The following is a 26,409-nucleotide window of genomic DNA, read 5'->3' as shown; positions in this document are numbered from 1 at the left end:
TCAGTTTCCTTGTCTTGGGGTACTATATCTTCATAAGATTGTTGGGATGTTTAAGCAAGAACGTACGTGTGTGTGTGTGTGTGTGTGTATGTGTGTGTGTAGTTTTTAAATGGTGTCTGGCAGATAAAATAGTACTACATAGGTATTAGCCACTCCTATTCAACAAATATTGAATATTTACTGTCAGTCACTGTACTGAGGATGGGAAGGTCCTGCCCTAGAGGAATTCAGAGTTTACTGTAGCTCAGGGCTCTAATTCTTCTCTACTTTCATCCGAGTTCTTTTTCCTGTATCTTGTATCTTATTTCCAAGAGAATACATTCAAAGTTCTAGTTTAATCTCATTTTTAAATTTTCCCCCAGTTTTTTTGAGATATAATTGATAATGTTGTATTATTTTAAAGTATATCACATAATGACCTGATATATGTGTATACTGTGATGTGTTTACCACAATGAGTTTAGTTAACATCCATCACCTCTCATAGTTACAGTTTTTTTTCTTGTAATGAGTACTTTTAAGATCTCTAAGATAAATAAGTCGTGGGGATATAATGTACAGCATGGTAATTATAGTTAACAATACTGTGTTGTGTATTTAAAAGTTGCCAAGAGAGTAGATCAACGTTTAATTTTTACCTGATATTTGTAGAGGTGGTTAGAAAGTTGACCTGCCGAGTAAAATAAAATGTTTTAAAGTCATTTAAATTTTTGTTTTATAGATGTTTGTTTGCTACTAATGGGTGTGAGCAAGTTAGATATTCTATATCGGAGACTTCTCCTTACAAAACTTTTTATCAGAGGATGGGGAAGGCCAGAGGATCTCAAAAGGTAAGCCTTTTTTCTGAATGCCTCTTCTAAATTTGTTGTTTTAGTAAACATTTGAAACTTCATTTCAGTTACAAAGTCCTTTACTATAAATATAAAGTGATTGGTAAATTAAGCATTAACTACTATATAAGAAAGAAATTATTTCCTTTTCTCTTTTATCTAATTATTGCTCTTAAGTTTTAACCCATATAATCATAAATTGAACTATTTTAAAAGTAATTCAGACTTAAAAATAAAGAGTTCTCAGACACAGATTTTTAACTTTGGTAATTTTTTATCCATTACAGATTTCAGGGACTAAACTTTCTTGGGTAACTTGAATTTGTAACGACTGTGAAACTGTGATATAGTGTAGCTCATGGAAGTATTTGAACTTGTGAAAAATAATTTTAGGGATTTGTGCCTTTAATTTTGAGTCTTGAATATGTTAATTACTTTTGGAGCAATGATATTTCTCATGTTTTTTCTGAGACAAAATGTCAAGCTTGAAAAAAATCAAAGCCTAATTTTTTCTTTAATTATTAAAATTAAATTTTAACATAGTTTATGAACTGGACTTGCTAATTTTTAATTACTTTTCATCAGTCTCAATATAATGGGAATACTGAAGTTTTTTCTTTTTTTCCCCCCCTTCCCATAATAGACTCTTTGAATTCAGAAAGATTATTGGAAATCGAGAAAGATGTCAGAATCTGGTTTCAAGTGATTATCCAATATACATCGATAAGGTATTCAGATGAAAGAAATGCAATTATAGAAATTCAGGTTTTATATAACTGTGTGGCAAGAGTGGGCTGAATGTTGGAGTATAATAATAAACTCTAAAACATGAGTACAATATAGATTTTTCATTTAATATTTTTTAAATGCTATTATGTACCCTAACTGAATGCTTATAGTAACTATATGCATGTTTATATGGGAGCATATGTTTAATACTTAACTAAATACAAGAAAATATTTAGGGATGGATCTTTTTGAGCCTCATCTTTTATCTTTAGGCTCAAGAGAGTTAAATTATTCAACATTCAGAAGAATTACAAGTAATACAGGGAAGTACTCTACTGAGAGAATCAGCACATGAGAAGTTACTAGCAAAACAACTGTTAAATAACATCAGGGAAATGTTATGGGATATAGTTAATTGCTGAGAGAAGGGTAGAAAGAAAATGCTATAAAATTAGAGAATATGAGAAAATATATTTGAAATAATTTTGTTTTTAAGCAGCCATGTTTTCCTGTAAAACACTTCTAGGCTTATGTAATTGGATACTTGAAGCGCTGTAGGGGAGGGCCTGCAGCTGGGTAGGCTTCACATCCCTCATGGCCTTCAACCACAGTAACTCTACTTTTGTTGCATTTATATATTGGATGTCTTTAGCAGATTTTATTTTTCAAAAGACTTTCACTGCTAAAAACAGGATCTTATAAATTGGAAATCCCTCCTCTATACCACATAGCTGTTCCTTTTGTATCTTCTGGATTTAGAACATTTCTCCCTCAAATTTTGCTAAATATTTCCATTTTCTCTGTTTTTTTCCTATTAAAAAATCATAGGCTTGAACAAATTTAAAACATACCAAGTAAAGATCAAAACTGTAATTTATGCCACTTTCCACCTCCTAATTCCATTTTCCTCCCAAGGAGGAATTACTGTTAGGATTTTAGAATGCTTTCTTACAGATATCCTTCCTCTCCCCACCTTCTCTCTCTTGCTCTCTCACTCTCGGTTTTTAAAGATTGAGATATAATTCAAATACAGAAAAATTAACCTTTTAAAATGTACAATTCAGTGTTGTTGTTTTTTATTATTACATTTCCAAGATGTGCAACTATCACTATCTAATTCCAGAACATTTTTATTGCCCCCAAAAGAAACCCTGTACCCATTAGCTGTTACCTCCCACTTCCCCAGCCTCCCACCTGCTGATAATCACTCATCTGTTGTCTCTGTGGATTCACCCATTCTGGAAATTTCATATAAATGGAATCATCCAACATGTGGCCTTTTGTTTCTGGCTTATTTCAGTTAGCAAATTTTTAAGGTTCATCCATGTTGTACCATGTACCACTGCTTCATTCTTTTTTATGGCTAAATAATATCCCATTGTGTATATGTACAACATTTTGTTTATCCACTATTCAGTTGATGGGCATTTGAGTTTCTACTTTTTTTTTTGGCTCCATCAGGTCTTAGTTGCGGCACATGGGATCTTCGTTGAGGCATGTGGGATCTTTTGTTGTGGCACGAGGGCTTCTCTCTAGTTGTGGCGTACGGGTTTTCCCTTCTCTAGTTGTGACACGCAGGCTCCAGGGTGCATGGGCTCTGTAGTTGTGGCTCCAGAGTGTGTGGACTCTGTAGTTTGCGGCACCCGGGCTTCTCTCTAGTTGAGGTGTGCAAGCTTAGTAGTTGTGGTGCGCAAGTTTAGTTGCCCCGCGGCATGCGGGATCTTAGTTCCCTGACCAGGGATCAAATCTGCATCCCCTGCATTGCAAGGCGGATTCTTTACCACTGGACCACTAGGGAAGTCCTGAGTTGTTTCTACTTTTTAACTGTTATGAATAATAATGCTATGAATATTCATGTACTAGTGTTCTTGTGGATATATTTTTTTCAGTTCCCTTGGGTATATATCTAGGAGTGGAATTGCTCAGTCACATGGTAACTGTATGCTTAAATTTTTAACAAACTGTCAACTGTTTTCCAAAGTGCACCATTTTACTTTTCCACAAGCGGTGTATAATGCTTTCAATTTCTCCACGTTCTTACTAATATTTCTACTTGCCCTAGCCTTCCTAGTGGGTGTGAAGTATAATTTTATTGTGATTTTGATATGTCTTTCCCTAATGACTGTGATGTTGAGCATCCTTTCATGTACTTATTGGCCATTTGTATATCTTCTTTTGAGAAATATCTGTGAAACCTTGCCCATTTTTAATTGGGTTATTCCTCTTTTTAGTGTTGAGTTGTAGCTTGATTAATTTTTAAATCTGTCTTATATATGGCTCTGAAAGTGTTTTTTTCTTACCAAATTGCCATTTATCCCAACACTATTTGTTGAATTATTATTCCCTTTCACATTAGTTTGTGCTGCCTGCTTTGTCAAATAATTCTTCTAAAATAGATAAAAGAAAACTTTAAAACTGTAGGAGGGGGCTTCCCTGGTGGCGCAGTGGTTGAGAGTCCGCCTACCGATGCAGGGGACGCAGGTTCGTGCCCCGGTCTGGGAAGATCCCACATGCCGCAGAGCGGCTGGGCCCGTGAGCCATGGCCGCTGAGCCTGCACGTCCAGAGCCTGTTCTCTGCAACAGGAGAGGCCACAACAGTGAGAGGCCCGCATACCGCAAAAAAAAAAAAAAAAAAAACTGTAGGAGGCACAAAGATGTCTAAAATGTAAACACTTCCTGGATTAAAAATTTCGTATTATACACGTTAGGTCTCCTTACCATTAAAATGCAATGCAATCCCAATTAAAATATTCAGTTTAGTGCTAAGATCCATAAAAGGATCCTAAAATTATTTTGGGAAGAACTCAAATATATATTTGGGAAGTACAGCCAGATCAGGAATACTTGAAAAGGAAGAGTGGTAAGTAAAAACTATGTCAGTCATATATCAATGGGTATTGTAAGGCACAGTATGATCAGCACAGCCTGACACTGGTTTAGAAATAAATGATATGCTAATGAGACCTGATAAATGATTGAAAATAATTTGTAAAATTATTTTCCAAAAAATAATTTTACAAAAAAATTTATGGAAAGTTACTTCATGATAAAGTAGTATTTTAAGTCATTTGCAAAGAAAGTGTGGATTATTTAATAAATGATGCTGAAACAACTGGTTAGTATTTGTGTTTTTTAAAGAGGTTGATATATTTAGCTTCTAAAAATACAGTTTTTTGTTTCTGGTTTTAATGAAAATATGTGATGCTTTACTGCTAATTTAATTTTGACTATTGGCCTGATAAAGATTTTTTTATTTAAAAAAAATAACTATTTGAGGTGGAAGAAAAAACTTAGGTGTTGAATATTAGTAAATGCCTTTGCTACATATGTAACTGTCACATTTCTCCTTATTTAATGTGTTGACGTGACTCATTTCATCAATAGGTTACCTGAAAACAAGCCATTCTAACATATATAATGTCAACCCTTATTTGATTGTGGTAAATTATAATTTGTTTGTAAATTGTTTTTATATTGTTGAATTCTTGTAACAAATATTTTATTTTGTTATTGTATATCATTGTACAAATAAGGTTTACTTATAGTTTGTTTTCCCAAGTAGGCTCAAGTAGAGAACATAGAAGGAAATGAAATGTGTGTAGGAGCCTTTAGAAAGCAGAATGGGGCAAAAGGATACTTAGTAGGCACTAAAAAAAAAGTTACAATTGAATAGAACTTTTTAACAGAAAACATCTATGATAGACCTAGATACCACTGTCCTTGTGTATGCATCTTCGTTTTGCTTTTTTTTAGATTGAAGAGCAGTCAGACTGTAAGATCCTAGATGGACACTTTGTTTCCCCCATGGCCCACTATGTGCCTGATATCATGCCAGTTGAATCTGTTATTGCAAGGTAAGTATTTTTATTCAGAAAGTTAAAGTAGTAGGTTGTTTACGTTCACTTATACAATTACAATAATATCAATGCCATAATATTTCAAATTACTTATTATTAATTGCAATAATTATTTAGCATTTTTCCATTAAATGTGGGGTGGGACGGAGTAAAAATACAGAGTTTTAGTATACATTTGAACTTAAGTTATCAGCTTAATCTTCAAAATTTCAAGAAGCAGCACAGTGCTGGGAATGCTAAATGAAGCAGAGTTGTTAACGTTGGTAGTTTTGATTATGAGACTGAAAATTAAGAGTTAGTTTTCATGAGCACAAAACAGATATAATCATTAAACCATCCTAAATTTTCTTGTCTATGTTCTATTCAACAATTTATTGACAATAGATAAGTAGTGATATTTTCCCTTGCCCAGGCAAAGTAAGCTCAGAATTCAGGTTTATGTTGCCTGAGAACACAACCGCCTAAGGTCAAACCTTGAGCTGACAGAGTGCAGTGTTCTACTGTGATAATAATTCCAAAATGTCAACTGCTAAGGAAATTGAAAGGAGAAGTAAATCAGTTTGGGAAGATAAAAAAGTTCTGAAGATGGATGGTGGTAGTGATTGCATAACAATGTAAGTGTACTTAATGTCACTGAACTGTACACTTAAAAATGGTAAAAATGGTAAATTTTATGTTATATACATTTTACTACAATGATAAAAAAAAGAAGAAGTCATATAGGAAAAAACATTAAATGAGAGGACCAAGATACTATGATAAGAAGACGACAAATAGAGAAGACTGTGTTTTTTCTGGTGTGGTTTGCTTTTACCTGCAAACATAAAAGTTTTAATAAATCAAATCCTGTTATATACTGCAAGTTGAAAAAAAGATAACATGAACTATGTTATTGATATCAACAGCTTGTACAGCCAAGCATTATTCCTGCAAGGAAAAGAAGTGGAGCTATCTAAAGAATTGTTTTTCTAGGACTTAATCATATATATTGATGTCTTTAAAAATAAGAAAATTTCATTATGCATATATAAAGTTGTGGTATTGAATAAGGTAAAAATGATTGCAATAAATTCTGTGCTTATATTGTAATTGAATTTTTAATACCGTAACACCAAGCAAATTTACAGTATCTTTGTTGCCAGTTGGGCAAACATTAGTTTAGTCAGTCAATTACAGGTTTTTTTTCCTACCAAAACATATGTTTATGTTTATTACATTCCCATAACCATTATAACAGAATTTTAATGCATTTTAATAAATGATAATGAAAATTCATCAGTGCCTGAAAACTCAGATTTTTTTAAACTACTAAATGATCATGATATTTTAAATACACAATTCTACATTGCTAATATCTATTGAAATAGAATTTATAGATGAATAATCATGCCATAAAGCACCTGTACTTTCATCCAACAGGACATGGAAAACAGCAAGTCAATTACAGTTTGAATGTCAAAATTCTGAATGACCTTTTGTCCCAGATAATTTAATTATGAAACTTTTAATAGTTCAAAGTTTGTATTAAAAGGCTTTTAGTTTCACTGATGTGTTTTATTTTAAATAGGTTCCAATTTATTGTGCCTAAAGAATGGAACAGCAAATATAGACCCGTATGCATTCATCTTGCTGGAACAGGAGATCATGTAAGACTTTATTATAACATCTTAATCCCTAACTTGTTAAGCTACTCTCCTTAACAGATGTGGTTATTATATTTTTTAATTTAATTTTAATTTTATATTAGACTACAGTTGATTTACAATATTGTGTTAGTTTCAGGTGTACAGCAAAGTGATTCAGTTATACTTGTACATATATCCATTCTTTTGTAGATTCTTTTCCCATATAGGTTATTACAGAATATTGAGTAGAATTCCCGATGCTATACAGCAGGTCCTTGTTGTTTACCTATTTTATATATAGTAGTGTGTATATGTTAATCCCACACTCCTAGTTTATTTATTATATTCTTTAAGTACATCATCTTTTCTTTCCTCAGCATTACTGGAGACGACGAACACTAATGGCTCGTCCTATGATTAAAGAAGCCCGAATGGCTTCTTTGCTGTTAGAAAACCCTTATTATATCCTTTTGTGATACCTAGAAATCTTTTCTCTTATTTATTTATTTATAGATTTAGTCATCAAAAGGAATGATAGTAACCAGCTTTTCTAAACCAGTTAAATTTAGTCAGTTCAGAAAATGCTTAAGAATTAAGGAGCAAGAATGAAAAGAAGTGAAAAATTGTTTCATGCCTTTTTAAAAGGCAATTTAAGGATTTTGCTTCTGTTGTATAATGAAGATAAACCGCTCTTCTGTTTCTTTTGAGATTTATACTGGATTTTAATATTAATAAGTCAAGTGTTTGACTTATTAAGGAAACCCTCATGTTTTAAATACATTTACATTTAAGTATCAGTTGAGGTTTAGAACAGTTCTTAACTTAATTTTCAAGATTATGTCAGACTATTCCCAGAAGAAGAAATGAAACTGATGCGCAGATATAAAGAAATGTTCAGCGTTGCTGGTAATAAGAGAAATGTAAAGTTAAAAGAGCAGTTACAAAAGATTTAAAAAATAAAACACAGTAGTCATAAGGCTATTGTGAAATGGGCACTCTTATTACTGATGACTGTGAAAAGCGGTTCAACCCTTTGGGAAAGCATTTTTACTATATGCATCAGAAACCTTTAAAAATCTCACATCCCTTGACATTTTGATTCTGGGAAGTTTATTCTAAGGATAAAATATTAAGAAAAGAGAAAATGATAGAAAAGAGGAAAGATATTTAATAGCTTATAACTTATAATAGTAAAACATTAGAAATAGCTTAAATGTCTAACAGTAGAAAAATGGTTAAGTAAATTGTGGTTCATAGCATTGGAATGTTGTACAGTTGGTTGTGTTATGTTTATTACTTTACTACCTGTATGACCTTGAACCTGTTAGTTAACCTTTTAGTACCTCAACTTTTCCTTGGTAAATGGGAATAATCTCTTAGGTTATTCAGAGTATTAGAATAGTTAATACTGGTAAATAATAAGGATGCAGTAAATTTTAACAGTTAGTTATTATTTAAAAAGTTTACAGTAATGAATGAAAAGTATTTATAATGCAAAAAGAGAATATAAAACTCTATGGTATGGCATAGGTATGCAAAAAACCTAAAATAGAAAATCCATTATTTTCTATTTAGAAACTGTGCCTAAGGGAAAATTTTGGAAAGAAATACAAAAAAATATTAATATGGTTGTCTGTAGATAAAATAGTTTTTCTTCTAACATGATTTTCTGAATTTTCTAGATTTTTTTATAAGTGAAAAAAGAGACCAATAAACTTCATTTTAATATTAAGTTGGGGATTACACAACCCTGCTGAATTACTAAAATATTGAATTGTACACTTTAGATGGGTGAATTGTATGGTATGTGATTATGTCTCAATGAAGCTTTTTAAAAAAAGAAAAATAATTAAGTTGAAAAACCTGAGAACTCCTTAACAGCCTATTTGGAAAATAGTTATTTCAGCATTAAATTGTCTTCAAGTTTAACTATTTTGCTTAAGTTAATGTGTTTTGAGACACAGAGTGTGTTTAATTATTTAAAAACTTTCTCTTTGACCCACATTCTTAAATGGCTGCAGGAAACCCAAGGACCAAATGTAAGTATGTGTTATCTTCATTTTCCAGTCTTTATACTGAATTTTCAGCCATCTTAAAATTTTTGATAGCCTAACCATTTTTTCTGAAAAACAGAATTCTGGGCCCCTTGCATTCTTGTGGTACCTGGATCTTTGCATATAATTATTCTACATGGTTGTATAATAAATAACCATTGACAAAATGAATTTTTGTACATTTTGGCAAGGTTTCATATAGGAGCTAATTATGTATGTCTTTATATGAATTAAATTTAAAAAAATAGATTATAGGGACTTCCCTGGCAGTTCAGTGGTTAAGACTTTGCCTTCCAATGCAGGGGGTGTGGGTTCGATCCCTGGTCAAGGAGCTAAGATCCCACATGCCTCGCAGCCAAAAAAAACCAAAACAAAACATAAAACAGAAGCAATATTGTAACAAATTCAATAAAGACTTAAAAAAATAGATTGTAACTTGGTCACTTTAGTAATAAAATCATATTTTTTATAATTATATAAGAATAGTTCCGGATTCTAAAAATATATATTTAAGTGCTTCTTATAAAGAAATGTACTTATATAAAATCAGTTTCTAAAACAGAAAGTTTCAATTGAATTGGTGTGTATTTAAATTAATCAAAACATGTATTATAAAAATGTTCTAACATTATATTCATAAATTACGTATTTTGTGAAAATAAGCAACATTTAAGATTTTGGTAATACATGAGCCTAGTATTATTTGAATTCTTTTACATTGCTATTTATTTTATTTTTTGTTGTTGTTGCCTTGTTCCTTTTTTTAAGATTTTAATTTTATTTGAGTATAATTATTTACAACGTTGTTTTAGTTTCTGCTGTACAGCAAAGTGAGTCAGTTATACAAATACATCTATTCACTATTTTTTAGATTCTCTTCTCACATAGGTTATCACAGAATATTGAGTAGAGTTTGCTGTGCTATACAGTAAGTCCTTGTTGGTTATCTATCTTTTTTTCTTAATTTAAATTTATTTATTTTTTTATTTTTGGCTGCGTTGGGTCTTCGTTGCTGCACACGGGCTTCCTCTAGTTGTGGCAAGAGGGGGCTGCTCTTCGTTGCAGTACAAGGGCTTCTCATTGCGGTGGCTTCTCTTGTTGCGGAGCACGGGCTCTAGGCTCGCGGGCTCTAGAGTGCAGGCTCAGTAGTTGTGGCACATGGGCCTAGTTGCTCCATGGCATGTGGGATCTTCCCAGACCAGGGCTCAAACCCGTGTCCCCTGCATTGGCAGGTGGATTCTTAACCTCTACACCACCAGGGAAGCCCTGGCAGGCTGATTTTTAACCACTGCACCATCAGGGAAGTCCCGGTTATCTATCTTATATATAATAGTATGTGTATGTTCATCCCAAGCTCCTGATATATCCCTCCCCCGCCACATTTCCCCTTTGGTAACTCTAAGTGTGTTTTTGATATCTGTAAGTCTGTTTCTGTTTTGTAAATAAGTTTATTTGTATCTTTTTTAAAATTAGATTCCACATATGATTGATATCATATGCTATTTGTCTTTCTCAGTATGACTTACTTCACTTAGTATGATAATCTTGAGGTCCATCCATGTTGCTGCAAATGGCATTATTTCATTTTTATGGCTGAGTAATATTCCATTGTATAGATAGATAGATAGATAGATATACCACATCTTCTTTATCCACTCCTCTGTTGATGGACATTTAGGTTGCTTCCATGTCTTAGCTATTGTAAATAGTGCTGCAATGAACATTGGGGTGCATGTATCCTTTCAGATTATGGTTTTCTCTGGATATGCCCAGGAGTGGGATTGCTGGATCATATGGTAGTTCTATTTTAAGTTTTTTAAGGAAGCTCCATACTGTTCTCCATAGAGGTTGTACCAATTTACATTCCCACCAACAGTGTAGGTGGGTTCCCTTTTCTCCACACCCTCTCCAGCATTTATTGTTCGTAGACTTTTTGCTGATGGCCATTCTGACTGGTGCGAGGTGATACCTCACTGCAGGTTTGATTTGCATTTTTCTAATTATTAGTGATGTTGAGCATCTTATCATGTGCTTTTTGGCCATCTGTATGTCTTCTTTGGAGGAATGACTATTTAGATCTTTTGCCCATTTTTTGATTGGGTTGTTTGTTTGTTTTTTTTGACACAGAGCTGTAAGAGCTGTTTCTGTATTCTGGAGATTAATCCCTTGTCGGTTGCTTTGTTTGCAAATATTATCTCCCATTCTGTGGGTTGTCTTTTTGTTTTGTTTATGGTTTCCTTTGCTGTGGAAAAGCTTTTGAGTTTAATTAGATCCCATTTGTTTATTTTTGTTTTTATTTCCATTACTCTAGGAGGTGATAGAAAAAGATATTGCTGTGATTTATGTCAGAATGTTCTGCCTATGTTTTCCTCCAAGAGTTTTATAGTACCTGGTCTTACATTTAGGTCTTTAATCCATTTTGAGTTTATTTTTGTGTATGGTGTTAGAGAATGTTCTAATTTCATTCTTTTACATGTAGCTGTCCAGTTTTTCCAGCACCACTTATTGAAGAGACTGTCTTTTCTCCATTGTATATTCTTGCCTCCCTTGTCATAGATTAAATGACCATAGGTGCATGAGTTTATTTCTGGGCTTTCTATCCTATTCCATTGATCTATATTTCTGGTTTTGTGCCAGTACCATACTGTTTTGATTACTGTAGCTTTGTAGTATAGCTACAGTATACTACAGGAATCAGCTGGAGTCTGCTTCCTCCAGCTCCATTTTTCTTTCTCAAGATTGCTTTAGCTATTCGGGGTCTTTTGTGTTTCCATATAAGATAAAAAAAATTTTGCTCTAGTTCTGTGAAAAATGCCTAGAATTAGGTGAATTATTTTACACTGCTTTAAAAAAAATGTGCTTTATGTTCTATTGTAATTATTTTTTTCTTAGAAGGGACAACTATAAATTTGTTTTTCCTTATATCAATCGTGGTAATTTAATGAAAAATTGACAGTATAGAAATATTATTTTCTCATACATATTTTAACAGTTTTAAGTTATATCAAGTAAATAAGACATTCTTTTCTGGACTTCAAAATAGTTTGGTAGTTGAAACTCAATGAAAATTATATGTTGTAGAGCAGATACAGCTTTTTTTTTTTTAAAATTTATTTTTGGCTGCGTTGGGTCTTCCTTGATGTGCGCAGGCTTTCTCTAGTTGCAGCAAGCGGGGGCTACTCTTCGTTGTGGTGTGTGGGCTTCTCATTGCGGTGGCTTCTCTTGTTGTGGAGCACAGGCTCTAGGCACGCAGGCTTCAGTAGTTGTGGCTCACAGGCTCTAGAGCGCAGGCTCAGTAGTTGTGGCGCACGGGCTTAGTTGCTCCGCAGCATGTGGGATCTTCCTGGACCAGGGCTCGAACCCATGTCCCCTGCATTGGCAGGCAGATTCTTAACCACTGTACCACCAGAGAAGTCCCTAGATACAGCTTTTTTAAAAAATAAGTTTTAGGTGATTAATATGCAGAACAATGTTAGCAGCATTCCAATTCCATCCATTTATTCCATTGTTTTACTTAGCTATCTGGTCCTTTAAAGGAAAAACATGTATTCTGGCTGCCTGTTTTCAATTTGCATATATTATCATGTAAATACATAAAATAAATAATTTTCTCTTTTGTTTTGTGAGGCTAGAAGGTCCAGCTTAAAAAACGTGTCTGATCTTTTTGTGATGGGAGGAGCTCTTGTTTTAGAATCTGCAGCTCTCTTGCACTGGCTAGAGAGGGAGGGTTATGGACCTCTAGGAATGACCGGAATATCCATGGGAGGACACGTAAGCATTTTCATTTTAACTGATATTTAATTGTGGTTATGTTTATAAAATCTAGGGAATCAAGCAAGGTAATGGATTTATGACACATCCTCCTCTGTGGGAGTCTCATACTGTACGCATGCCGGAGAAAATTGCAGCCTTGAACGATTGCCCAGTCTCCTTGCCTGTGGGCTGTGAGCACTGAAAGGGGTTGTATAGTGTGGGAGGTGGGGGGAAGATCTAGGGAATCTATTTATTTAAAAATTCACTTTAGGTATAGAATTAATTTTAGTTTTGGTGAAAGCAGAAACAGATTCTAAATTTTCATTCCAATTATGAAGTAATGATATTTTTTGTATGATTCATGTAGACACTGATTATACTACTTACTCCACAGCTATATCTCAGGTGTTAGATTTAATATTTTATTAAAAGTTGATTATAAACTTAACTTCAAGTGTCAACTATAAATGCCTTATTTTGCTGTTAAATTGGTGAAGATAGCTAATTTGGAAAACACTTTTCCTTTATCTCTTCTCTCCATCAACCTGTTTTACCTTTGCTTTCTAGAGTGTACTAAAACGGCCTCCTAATTGGTTTCTCTGTCTAGTCTTTTCACTCCTTAACCTTATTCTTAAGGCTTTTTCTCCACACTGTTAACTAGAGTGGTCTTCCTAAATCTGACCTCTGCTCTCTCCTGCTTAAAACCTTCCACAGGTTTTGCTATTGAACTGGGCACTAGCAATGCCAGGTGCTGGTACCCATCTAGTGCCCCCTCATTCCCTTTCACCTGGCCGAATAAGAGCTTGTCCTTTCGCTTCCAGAGTAGAGCTTACTTCCTGTGAGAAACTCTTCCGGATTCCCAGCCTTATCCTAGACTATACTTCGTTTCTCAATAACACGTACTTATTTCATTATACTGTGATTACTTGTCTAGCAGTCTGTTTTCTCTATAAAGCAATTGATTCAGTGAGGGCCAGGAACATGCTCTGGTTCATTTTCTGGACATATTAGTCATACAGTACATTAAAATATATATATATATTGTGTAAGTCATTTGAATTATAAAATTAAGTGTAAAACCTTACTCAAATTCAAAACAACTACCAAAGAGTGAAACTGATAAAATTAGCTTCAAAAACTCAAATTCAAAACAACTAAAGACAGTGAAACTGAAGAGTGGGAAAGGATTTCTTTTCCTAACTAGTAGTGTTTCCATTGTTATGACCCAGGTCGGGGTGTTATAACAGTCAGCTGGACTACTACATATAAACTGGTTTCCCTACCTCAAATCTCACCCTCTCTAATCAATGTTATAAAATACTATTTAGCTTCATTGAATCACTTGACAATAACACTCCTTTGCTCAGGTCTCTTTATTAATTCCCCATTATCTACAGAACAAAGCGACCTCTAATCTGATCCTGATCGATCTTTCTAGCCCTACCTATCTCCCCTACCCCATTGGTCACATGTGCCCTACTGACCAGCGTAACTGAAATATATTGGCTGTTTCCCTACCAGACCCTGTGTTTCTCACCATCTTGCCTTTGATTATACTGTCTCCTTTATATGGAAGACCACACCCCATCTTTCATTTCACCTAAAAGACTCAACCATTTCATGAAGCCTTCTCTGATTCCTCTAGCCAAAAATAACATTTCCCTTCTCTAAACATATTACATCATTTTATATCAGTTTATATCAGTTATAATCTGCTTTGTAGTTACCAAATTCTTGACATCTTTCAGTCAACCTCGAAAGCCTGAGATTTTATGGTTGAGATTTTGCTCTTTCTGAGCAGGTCACTTACATAATGAGTGTGCTTAGCCTACTGCCCAGCATCTACATCCTAGCATGTTTGCTCTATATTTATCAGTAGAAAGTAGCTTTCTGTGATGGGTCTTAAGGTACTTAAAATTTCCTAATACATTTTATTGCTTTTTTAGAGGGCAGTTATATGTCATTGTTGAGTTTTATGGTTTGGGGAATTTGGAGAGTTTGCTAGACATTCTAATGAGTGTTTAAGAGACTTTGTGTTCATGTCTTATCTCATCAGCTACTATACAAAGTACTTCTTAATATTAAATATTTTTCATTTTGGTGAATGTAAACTTTAAACTGAATCTCTCTGTTATCATGTTACAGATGGCTTCCTTAGCAGTATCCAGCTGGCCTAAGCCCATGCCACTGATTCCATGTCTGTCTTGGTCCACAGCATCTGGGGTCTTCACTACGGTAATTTAATTGCAATTAATGTTTAGATAATTATATATAATTAACGGTAATTGTTTGCAGGGTTCCAAAATCACCCCCAGGCTTGGTGATTCACTGGAAGGAATCGCAGGACTCAGTATATAGCCGTACTCACAACTAAAACTTACTGCAGCAAAATGATACACTACAAAATCAATCAAGGGAAAAGGCACACAAGGCAAGGTCCAGAGGAAACCAGGCGTAACCTTCCAGTGGAGTCTCTCATGTTGTGTTTAATTCCCTCAGCAATGAGTTATGACAATATGTGCAAAGTGTTGTCCATCAGTGAAGCTCATTTGAACCTAGGAGTCCAGGGTTTATATCAGGGGTCAGTCGCTTAGGCACCCTCTGCCTAGCATGTACTAAATTCCAGAAGGAAATCAGGTGTTCAGTAGAAACTACATTGTTTGTATAAGCAGTTTAGGCACAGTGACCCACTTTATCATGTTGGAAGTTTTATATCAGGGTAAAGAACTGTTCACTGTCAAGTTACCAGACTCTAGGCAAGGGCCAACCTCACAAGCAGGCTTGTTTAAAGATAGGAAATCTCAAGTCTGCTTTGTTAATTTTTTTCTGCACAGTAATAATAATAAAAACTATTGGACAACGTGCTTTATACGTGTGATTTGATCTTAATTTAGTTTGTTATTTCAGGGCGTGCTAAGTAAATCGATTAATTGGAGGGAGCTAGAAAAGCAGTATTATACACAGACAGTTTATGAAGAAGAAATTATTCACATGCTTGAATATTGTGGAGTAAGTATTTTTAACTTCTGCAGAACATTGTGGGAGAAATGTTGATCATGTTTAATGATTCAGATTTTTTAAAAGAATTGCAGTTTTGTTTTGTTTTTTTAACATATATAACTTTTTTGTGTGTGACCGCTCCACGTGACTTGTGAGATTTTAGTTCCCCAGCCAGGGATTGAACCCAGCCCTCAGCAATGAGAGCACGGAGTCCTAACCACTGGACTGCCAGGGAATTCCCTGAATTGCAGATTTTTAAAAAGCAGTACTATTTTTTACTTAATAAAATTCTTCATTTAAAAATAAAATATAGAAAATCATGCAAAGCAAGTGCATAGCTTACTACATTTATTAAATGGCTAACACATTTGAATAGAACTTGACCACCCAGCTCAGAACTTAGCACCCAACCCACAAACCACTTTCATGTGTCCTAATCAGAAGACCTTTCTCCTCCTACTATTTAGTTATCATTATCCTGATTTTTATAGTGATTACTTCCTTCTGTCAAATATGCATCCCTGGACACTTCAGTTCTTTTATTTTATGGGTCTTTTAAGTGTCTTTTAATTTATAAGTTCCCTTTCATTCTTTTCTTTTCCTTATAATTTATCTATTGAAGAACTTGGGCTGTTTACCTGTAGAGTTTCTCACAGTCTAGATTTTTGTTTGCATTCTCATGGTACACGTTAGCATATTCCTCCATGCTCTCTATTGCCTGCAAATTGGCAACTAGGTCTAGAGGCTTGATTAAACTCAGTTTATCATTCTTTAGTAAGAGTATAGGAAGCAGATAATGTCTGGCTGCTCATTTTGTGGTGTAAGCAGCCGTTGATGCTTAATGTCTGTGTCTATTATATTGAGTGTTGCAAAATGCTGATACTCTAATTCTATCCTCTTTTTTCATTTATTAATTGGAATACTTTGATTTTAAAAAAAGCCACTTCCCTTATCAATTATTTGGTTACCTCAGAGTTCATTACATATACCTTAATTTACCAAGTATCAGGGAAATGAGTTGGTTCTCTATTATTCTCCTAAGGTGACCAATTCTTTTCAGAAATGTTTTTTTCTTTTCATGAATTTTAAAATTTTGCACATTCAGTTTAAAAGTTACAGAGAACCTCAAGAAACCTCAGGGAAAAAGACTCTTTCTACTATCAACGAGGACTTTTTATTTGTAATTCCATCAAAATAAAACTCACTTTTGTAGGGGACTTCTCTGGCAGTCCAGCGGTTAGGACTCTGCACGCCCACTGCAGGCGCACGGGTTTGACCCCTGGTCTGGAAGAAGATCCAGCCTGCAGTGCAGCTTGGTCGGGGAAGGGGGAGAGGGAGGCGGCGGTGGGGGGGGAGGGGAGGGGGGAAGGGAGGCGGGGGAGGGGGAGGGGGAGGGGGAGGGGGAGGGAGGCGGGGGGGAGGGGGGCTCACTCTTGTAAAATAGGTCTATTTTGCGGAGCCTCAAAGGGCAGTTAATTACTTGCCTAAGAACTTTATTACAAAATAGCTCTCCCTGTTAGCTAGTTCCTGTGTCCCACTATACATATAATCAGAAAGATACTTATATTTGAGAGCTTATGAGAAAACCTAACATGCATTTTTTAAGGGAGGTTCATAAATTTTGCCTGTCTGAAATGACAGTGTATTCTTCACCAGCCCTTTCTCTCTGTGACTCTTGGTGATTGTATACAAGAGTCCTTTTGTCTTAGTTAGAACTAGTTCACAGTTATGAATATTCAAGAAATATCAAGCCAGCTTCCTTTTTTTTTATTTTAAAAACTGTGTTTTCCCAATCAAAAGAAATTAAATTTGTTGATGTACTGCTCTGAATAATTCTAGGATGCTTTGATCTTCCATTTCCTGATGTTACTAAACCTCCTTTCCTTCCTTTTTATATTTCTGTGACCTGGATAGCTTTAGTGATTTGTTCTGCTAACCAGGTTGTTGTGGTTTGTTTGTTTTCCCTTGCCTTCAACCCATTTTTCTTTCTTTTATTTTTTAAATAGGTTGTATGGTCATATAGTTCAAGTATCAAAAAGCATAAAAAGAAATATAGTAAAACGATTCCTACCCTTGTTCCCAGTTTGCCTAGGTCCTATCTCTGTCAACAAATAACCCACTATATTATTTAGTATTTCAAGGAATTTTTCAAACTGAAAGAAATCTCAGCTTTTCTCTCGTCCCTTTTCTTATGGACAATACACAAATGTTTCCTTTTTCTTTTTCACTGCTGCATAACAGCCTATTATATGGACGGATGTACCATGATTTATTAACCAGTATCCTGTTGATGGGCATTTATGTTGCTTCTCATCCTTCACTATTAACAAACAGTTCTGCAATAAGTAACATTGTACATACATCAGTTCACAAGTGCAAATTCCTAGAAATGTTGTTGCTGAGTAGAAGGGTATAAGCAGTTGTAATCTTAGATTTTGTCTAATTCTAGTTGTGTGAATTTACACTACCAGCAGGAACATGTGTGTCTGTTTCCCCATAAGTTCACAAATTCAGTGTGTTATCAGACTTACATGGCTTTTTGGTCAACCAGACAGGGAAATTTGGTATAGTTTTTATTTAATTTACTTAAGTAGGGACTTCCCTGGCGGTGCCGTCCAGTAGTTAGGACTCCACGCTTCTACTGCAAGGGGCATGGGTTCAATCCCTGGTCATGGAACTAAGATCCTGCATCCCTCAGCAAAAAAAAAATTTACTTAAGGATAAGTGAAATTGAACATGTTTATAAGTTTTTTGTTTTTAATTAATTAATTAATTTATTTATGGCTGCATTGGGTCTTCGTTGCTGTGCGCGGGCTTTCTCTAGTTGCGGCGAGTGGGGGCTACTGTTTGCTGTGGTGCACGGATGGGCTTCTCATTGCAGTGGCTTCTCTTTTGGGGATCTTGGGCTCTAGGCGCACGGGCTTCAGTAGTTGTAGCACACGGGCTCAGTAGTTGTGGCTCTTGGTCTCTAGAGCGCAGGCTCAGTAGTTGTGGTGGCGCACGGGCTTAGTTGCTCTGTGGCATGTGGAGTCCTCCCGGACCAGGGCTCGAACCCGTATCCCCTGCATTGGCAGGTGGATTCTTAACCACTGCACCACCAGGGATGTCCAACCTTGATAATTTTTAATTTTTCTTAGTTCAGCCTGAGAAAGGGATTTGGGGTGGCTGGTGTATTACTGCCAGGATGCACTCATAAGAATTTTAGAAGTTCTAAGGTTAAAGCAAATCATGGATTTCAAAACTTTGGCAATAAAAAACATGACACAGGCGGGAATTCCCTGGAGGTCCAGTGGTTAGGACTCCATGCTTCCACTGCTGGGGACCCAGGTTCAATCCCTGGTTAGGGAATTGAGATCCTGCAAGCCGCAAGGTGCAGCCAAAACAAAACAAAACACACGTCACAGGCTAAATGGTAGTCTTTACTATTTAGTAAGAAACATTCAGCAATAAAGTATCATTTATCTTCATTCTCAGTTAAATTTTGACATCTCTTTTCTCTTTTTGTTTTTATTATGGTAAAATATACACAATATAAAATTTACCATTTTAACCATTTTTAAGTGTACAGTTCAGTAGTATTAAGTACATTTACATTGTTGTGCAACCATCACCACCATCCATCTCCAGAACTTTTTCATCTTCCTAAACTGAAACTGTACCCATTAAACAAAACTCTATTCACCCCGCTTCCCATCCCCTGGCAACTACCATTCTACTTTCTATCTGAATGAATTTGAGTACTCTAGGTACCGCATAAAAATGGAATCATACAATATTGTCCTTTTGTGTCTGGCTTATTCATTTTGCATAATGTCTTCAAAGTTCATCCATGTTGTAGCATGTGTCAGAATTTCATTCCCTTTTAAGACTGAATAATAATCTATTGTATGTATATACTACATTTTGTTTATCCATTGATGGACGTTTGTGTTTTCTCTGTTTTAACAAGGTTGTTAAATAAAATCCTATTTTATATTAAATGACATTTTCTTTTCTTTCATATAATCAGACAGATTCTTTCAAAATGGGACAAGAGTTCCTGAAACACTTCCCTAGCAGTGCAGACAAGCTAACTAACCTTAACCTGGTTTCTAGAACTTTAAATTTAGATATGGCGGACCAAGTTGTGTCCCAAAAAGCTGCTGAGTGCCATAAATCTAGTAAAACATCTATCAGTGCCACATCAGAAGGACTCTTGTTGCAAGATACCTCTAGGATGGGGTGCTTCAATCAAACACTTTCAACCAACAAAAGTAGTTATACGCGCTGTAATCCTCAGTCATACCACCTACTCAGTAAAGAACAAAGAAGAAACACTCTTCAGAAAGAACCTTTAATATTTATGAAAGGAGTTATGGATGAATGTACTCATGTAGCAAATTTCTCAGGTATTAATTTTTATATGAAATTGAGAATATTTGCTGATGATATGTGATAATCATGCTGATGATATGTAAAACATGTGAAATATTTTTAAGGATGCTTTACAAGATAATTTCATATTTTCAAGAATATATTTATTGTTGGCTCTACATTGTTTTTTCTAAGATAAGTTGGTTATGTAAATGTATCATATTTAAATTTTATCCATGAAAATCTAAGACCGTTTTATTAGTTCTTTAAAAACATTGGGTTTTGTATCTTCTTTAGAATATTCATCTCAATTTTGTATTAGATAATAATAATCAGAAGTTTAATAATCAAAAGTTTTAGTTCGGCAAATGTTTTACTTACTGCATTGTATGGTGTATTTTATTTTCCAATATGATTACTAGTATTTATATAAAATTCTTCGAGCTTCTTAAAAGTATATATGTTGCATCTTTAAAAAATCCTGTACCTAGTTCCAGTTGACCCAAGCCTCATCATAGTGGTTCAAGCCAAAGAAGATGCCTATATTCCACGAACAGGAGTTCGAAGTCTACAAGAAATTTGGCCTGGTTGTGAAATCCGATATCTAGAAGGGGGTCATATTAGTGCTTATCTTTTTAAACAAGGACTCTTCAGGTAAGATGATTGGTCTAACAGGTGTCTATTTATTTGTTGTTTGTTTTGGGGACTTTTTTGGCTCAACAAATATAAAGATTGGGTATTTTTATTATACATTTTAGCCTTCTTATTTCCTTCGTGCCTCTCTCAATTCTCACACTGTGATACTCTTTCCTATCTTGTCTTTTTATTTTCTTTTCCTTCTAGAGAACTAGGAAATAGCATATGATAGGCATGCTTTGTTGTGTGGTTATACCTTCTTCAGGTATTAATAGCCAGGTGTTTTAGGGTGTAGGGAGGAACATTAGCGTTTGCAAAACTCGCTTTAGCTCATCATGAAGTTTTCACTCCACTCTGATGTTCTTCTCTCAGAATGACCTGAGTATCTGTGGAATAATGTAGCAATGTGTTTCAGTAGCAGGTGAATATTGAACCCTAAAAGAGAAGTGAAATACTGGTTTTATTGTAATAACCTTGTACGACTCTGGTATTTGATAAAATTTATAAAGACTTTTTGCTATTATTCTAGTTTTTTGATAATGCTGTTTTATTTCTACTTCTATTCAGATTTGATTGTTAACAGGTATCATTGGAATATTTATCATTAATGGTTAAATTAGTTCACATAAAGTGCTTAGACCAGTGCCCTGTGCAGTGTTCCAAAACTGCCAGCTGGATAGTGGGATAATAGAAGAATGCGTGTGCTGTATGTTTGACAGTTTTAGTTCTTTTTAACCTAAGGAATAATTCTTTGTATGTTGTTGCTTATGTAGTTCAGTTTATAGATATCACCTTTTTGAGGTACAGTCTAATTCTCCAAGTCTGTAATGTCCTCAAGAATATAGTAACCCTTTCTTTTTATAGTATGATCTTTTAAAAAATACTCATGTATCAAGCATTTGAGTCCCTGTTAGTTGGTGAGTGAGCAGACTACTTATCCAGTACTCAAGTGACCCTCTGGCACAGCAAAACTAAGACAAAAACAAACGAAAATTGTGAGTACTTAGTGTTGCTAGGGTTGCTCAAGAGTCTAAAGTTCTGTTATACATGTGAATGCAGGGAACGCACATGCTTGTTTTAGTAAATCGTTGTCAAATTTCTTTTACTCTTTTATGTATCTATGTGGGAGTGTGGCTGAGAGGCATTAGGAAGAATAGAAGTCAGCAGTAGAAACTCATAAGTGCTAATCTGAAGGCTTCATTTGAGAAAGAGATAAATGTTAGCTATCAACATGTGCTAGGTACTAGAGCAATTGCTTCATATGTTATTTTTAATATCACCTTTACACAGAAACACAGGAAACAAAAAAGATTAAATAACATGCTCTGGTGGAGTAACTGCTAAGCCATTTGGCTTCTCCTACTCCCCACTAGTCACTTCAAAACCTAACAAAGTTTAGGGCTTCCCTGGTGGCGCAGTGGTTGAGAGTCTGCCTGCCGATGCAGGGGACACGGGTTCGTGCCCCAGTCCGGGAAGATCCCACGTGCTACAGAGCGGCTGGGCCTGTGACATGGCCGCTGAGCCTGCGTGTCCAGAGCCTGTGCTCCGCAACGGGAGAGGCCACAACAGTGAGAGGTCCGCGTACCGCAAAAAAAAAAAAAAATGACATTGGAGTAGTAGAATTTTACAAATTCAGGCTTTTCATTCCCCAGATTTAAAAATAAAACAAGCCAATCCTTTATGTGCTCTAATAATTTGGGTTAAGTTATTTAGAACTGATTGATAATACAAATGAATAAGAGACTATTCAAATGATTTAAAATGCATATGTATATCTTTACTAACTCTCCTCATACCATGTACACAAGCCCAGATTGCAACCTTAGACCTCATTTTATAGATTTTTGAGCCAAATACACACAAACATTATACAAAGCTTTGTCTTTCCAACAAATTGGAAATCACAGTCTGTAGCAGGTGCTAGTTTTAAAGTTAATCTTAATATCTTTTTAAGGATGTGGGGAAATGCTTAGTCAAACAAGTATAACACAGGATTAATATGATCTCAGTTATCATTTATACTGGGTGAAAATACAGACATAAGCATTTTTTAAAAAAAGCTTGTAGGAGAAGATTAAATGTAGATATCTTAGAGTGATGGGATTATGACTTTTTTCCCTTTTTCTGAATTTTCTACAATGAAAATGTATTTGACAATAGAAAAAAAAATAAGCCTTAAAAATAATATCTTATGAACCTGGGCCAGATCAGTTTGACTCTTCCTTTCCAATTAAAATACTACAATGCCTAGTGGCTCACTGTTGTGGCCTCTTCCGTTGCGGAGCACAGGCTCTGGACGCGCAGGCTCAGCGGCCATAGCTCATGGGCCCAGCCGCTTCGCGGCATGTGGGATCCTCCCGGACCGGGGCACGACCCCGTGTTCCCTGCATCGGCAGGCGGACTTTCAACCATTGCGTCACCAGGGAAGCCCCGGAAACTAAGGCTTTTAAGTTCAGTTGCTATATCATAATCTATGCAGTAGATTGAATATTACATTTGAAAAGTTCTATAGCCAGTTAATTTTCAACAAGTAACAGAATAAAAAGAAACCAGTTCCTTTTCATTTTATCATTTCATATTTTATACATAAATGTATACATATATAAATTTAAAGGCACAAAAAAGTGCTTCATGGGAAAAGTTGGCATTTATGAACCATCGGTTGGAAGTACATTTGAAGTTTTCCAGTGCTGGTGAAGTTACATGGATCCAAACACTCAGCCTCACGTACCTGCCTCTTCCACAGCTATTGATATTTGGAGAGGAGGTCAGCTTGCAAGACACCGGTTATTTGCAAATAACTTATAGTAAAAACACTGTCTGTCCCCCGTTTTTTGCGAATTACTTGTAGTTTTTCTTTCATATTTAATTTTAGGCGCGCCATCTATGATGCATTTGAACGCTTCCTCCGTAAATACGCTAACTAATGGGATCACGTATGTAACCAGTGCAGCCATCATGTTTCTTATGGAAGGAGTTTGATCCTTTGATGATGTGAAGAACAAGCAGACAGCACTATATATCTAATTGCTGTCAATTTAGTCTGGAATTCAGTGTTACAGATCAGTCAACTATAATCTTTAAATACATCTGAATAATTGTAAACCAATATTTGGATGAAATAATGCTGAACTATTTTGTACTATTTGTGGGAATCCCATAAAATCAATATCTAGTCTGTTGTTACTATTTATGTAAACTTTACATTTTAAATTATGAATAATTTATTAATTTAAAACAAATTTATTCATAGAAACCCTATTGGTTTTTAAAGAACTGCTAAGTCAAACTTAGTTTGTAATATGTCACCCTATATTGTATATATGACCTTACATGACATTTCTATTTTGATTTGATTCGAGAAGCATGTTTATTTCTTTTACGGATCTACAGTGAATTTATAATCTTATTTTCAACTTTAATTTTCTGCCATGGATACTTACCATGTGTAAAATCAGTTTTAACTTTGAATACTAAAAAATCCTTTTTGCTTTCTACTTAAGTACTTTTAATAATTAAATTGAATGTGAGAATGCAGATAAGATGCATAAGACTTGGCTAAACTTTAAAACTTTGCCAAATATTAGGTTAGAAAAAAGTGCCAAACATTTTTCCCCTACTTGAAAAGATTCAATTCATGAACACTGAAATAATGAAAGACCTATTGCGTTAATTAATAACTGTTTCTTAACATTTTCTTGTATACATACTCTGAATTTGCTAAACATCTAACTTTAGGCCAAGTACTTAACAGCTTTGGTTTTTTAATTTCAGAAATTAATGGCCACATATGAAATTGATCTGTCCGTATAAACTTTATTTTACGGAAAAGATATAATAACTAGTACTTTTTAAAAATATTATATGGCTACACTTGGTGCTTTCTTTTTATTTTATTTTACTTTTAAACTTTTTTGGCTGCACCGCACGGCCTGTGGGATCTTAGTTCCCCAACCAGGGATTGAACCTGGGCCCTCAGCGAGAGTGCAGAGTCCTAACCACTGGACCGCCAGGGAATTCCTGGTGCTTTCTTTTTATGTTAAACTTCTCAAGCCAAGAACTAAAATGTTTTTAAAAGTAGAAAATATTTGGGGTTTAGAAAAAATATATTTGAGTTTTAATTTTTTGAAATATGTGTTGTCTGTGGGTTATTTTAAAATATGTATTCCTAGTCTAGTAAGGATATTTGAATTATAAGATGCCTTTGTAGCTTTTTAAAGGAGATTTTATTTGGCCCTCTAATGCCTCCATCACCTTAATTTTTAAAAACTATTTTTAAATGATTAATGTGAAGTCACTGATGGCATACAGTGTTGTAAATTCTGTAAAACTACTTTGACATAACAAACAAACATAGTTACAGCCATTTGAGCTATAGCAATTTTACATGTTCAGATTAGAACCTTTACTTTTCACTAAAAGTATGAAATCTACTAAAGTTCTCCAACAAAATACCCTTTAAAGATAAAGTAAACCTTGTTGTTAACTGAATTACAAGTATTTTCTTATGTATATAGTGAGGTGATTGCTTTCTGAGCAATGGCTTTAGTGAAACCAGTACTTTATTTTTCACATAAATATTTCCTACTAAGCAATAATGTACTATGGTATGTAACTTTCTATTGGTAAAAGAATGAAATTTCATTTCAGTTTAATTAATTCTTAGGCATAACTAATTTCTCCCAAATAAATGTGAAAGAGGTGTTTTTAAAATTTCTTCTCTTATCCAGATGTTCTAAGAATATATGCACACAACTACCTAAAGAAGTGCTGTCTGCCATTTTGAAGATTGGGTACATAAATTGCTAGAAATTCATTTAGCCCAGAGTTGCAAACTGGCAATCAGTACAGGACAGCTTGTCCCACAGTTGTTTTATTCAGTGTGCATAATACCTCCAGCAAAATTTTTGAATTCGAGAAGTCTTTAGACTGTGTATGCATTCCCCAGTTTGCCATAATCCACCAGACTCCAAGCTCTTGTATTAGACTACTTCACTACTTTGTGTTTCCCACTTAGCCCTGAAGACATCTGAGCCTGACACCCCGACTTAGATCTGTGGTTAAAAAACATTTCTGAATTTCATGATTTGATAATGTTGTAAGTACTATTAAATCATTTTAGCATATGCATTTTAGATTGTTTCTTATGAATGTAAATTTTAAGGTGGTGCTTTCTTTTATAAAGATCATTGAATTATTGACTCTAACTGAAATTTTAAAAATAATTTCCAAATATATTTTACTTCACAATAAAAGTCTTAAAAATTACTTGTTATGTTCAAGACGTATTATTCTAAACGCAGAAAACCCATGTCACATTTGATTAATATAGCCAAACTTGAAATAAGTGTATGTTCCTTCTTAGTAATATTATGACCCAAACAACGTAAGGCAAATATAAGCAAAGGAGTCTCTAGCAAAACAGTATTCAGTATCTACAACAAGAGCCAAATTTCCCCCCAAAATGTGTGATGTCAGGGAAACCAGCATTCTGACAGACCAATCTAAATGTTGTGTAACTCACTATTAGATATTATTACATTTACACTAGTAAATGTACTGCAAACAATTA

The 26,409-nt window shown here is 34.7% G+C and overlaps 1 protein-coding gene across 2 annotated transcripts in view; it reads left to right on the top strand.

Annotated features, from left to right (window-relative positions):
• ABHD18 (abhydrolase domain containing 18) overlaps positions 1 to 26,172 on the top strand; it is a 34,795-nt gene extending 8,623 nt beyond the window's left edge. The window contains exons 2-13 of one of the 2 annotated variants that reach the window (XM_079919340.1): positions 722 to 830; positions 1,474 to 1,558; positions 5,313 to 5,413; positions 6,984 to 7,062; positions 7,419 to 7,505; positions 9,055 to 9,080; positions 12,728 to 12,866; positions 14,994 to 15,083; positions 15,756 to 15,857; positions 19,858 to 20,236; positions 20,693 to 20,855; positions 23,713 to 26,172. In XM_079919340.1, the coding sequence (XP_079775466.1) occupies positions 739 to 830; positions 1,474 to 1,558; positions 5,313 to 5,413; positions 6,984 to 7,062; positions 7,419 to 7,505; positions 9,055 to 9,080; positions 12,728 to 12,866; positions 14,994 to 15,083; positions 15,756 to 15,857; positions 19,858 to 20,236; positions 20,693 to 20,855; positions 23,713 to 23,764 (1,395 nt within the window). In that variant the 5' untranslated portion in view covers positions 722 to 738 and the 3' untranslated portion in view covers positions 23,765 to 26,172. The remainder of the gene's footprint in view (positions 1 to 721; positions 831 to 1,473; positions 1,559 to 5,312; positions 5,414 to 6,983; positions 7,063 to 7,418; positions 7,506 to 9,054; positions 9,081 to 12,727; positions 12,867 to 14,993; positions 15,084 to 15,755; positions 15,858 to 19,857; positions 20,237 to 20,692; positions 20,856 to 23,712) is intronic. The other variant, XM_079919339.1, reaches the window with a different exon arrangement.
• The last annotated feature ends 237 nt before the right edge of the window (positions 26,173 to 26,409 follow it).

The sequence above is a fragment of the Stenella coeruleoalba genome (genome assembly GCF_951394435.1).
Source record: "Stenella coeruleoalba genome assembly, chromosome: 4".
Classification (NCBI taxonomy): Eukaryota; Metazoa; Chordata; class Mammalia; order Artiodactyla; family Delphinidae; genus Stenella; species Stenella coeruleoalba.
This window is presented reverse-complemented; position numbering and strand designations above follow the sequence as displayed.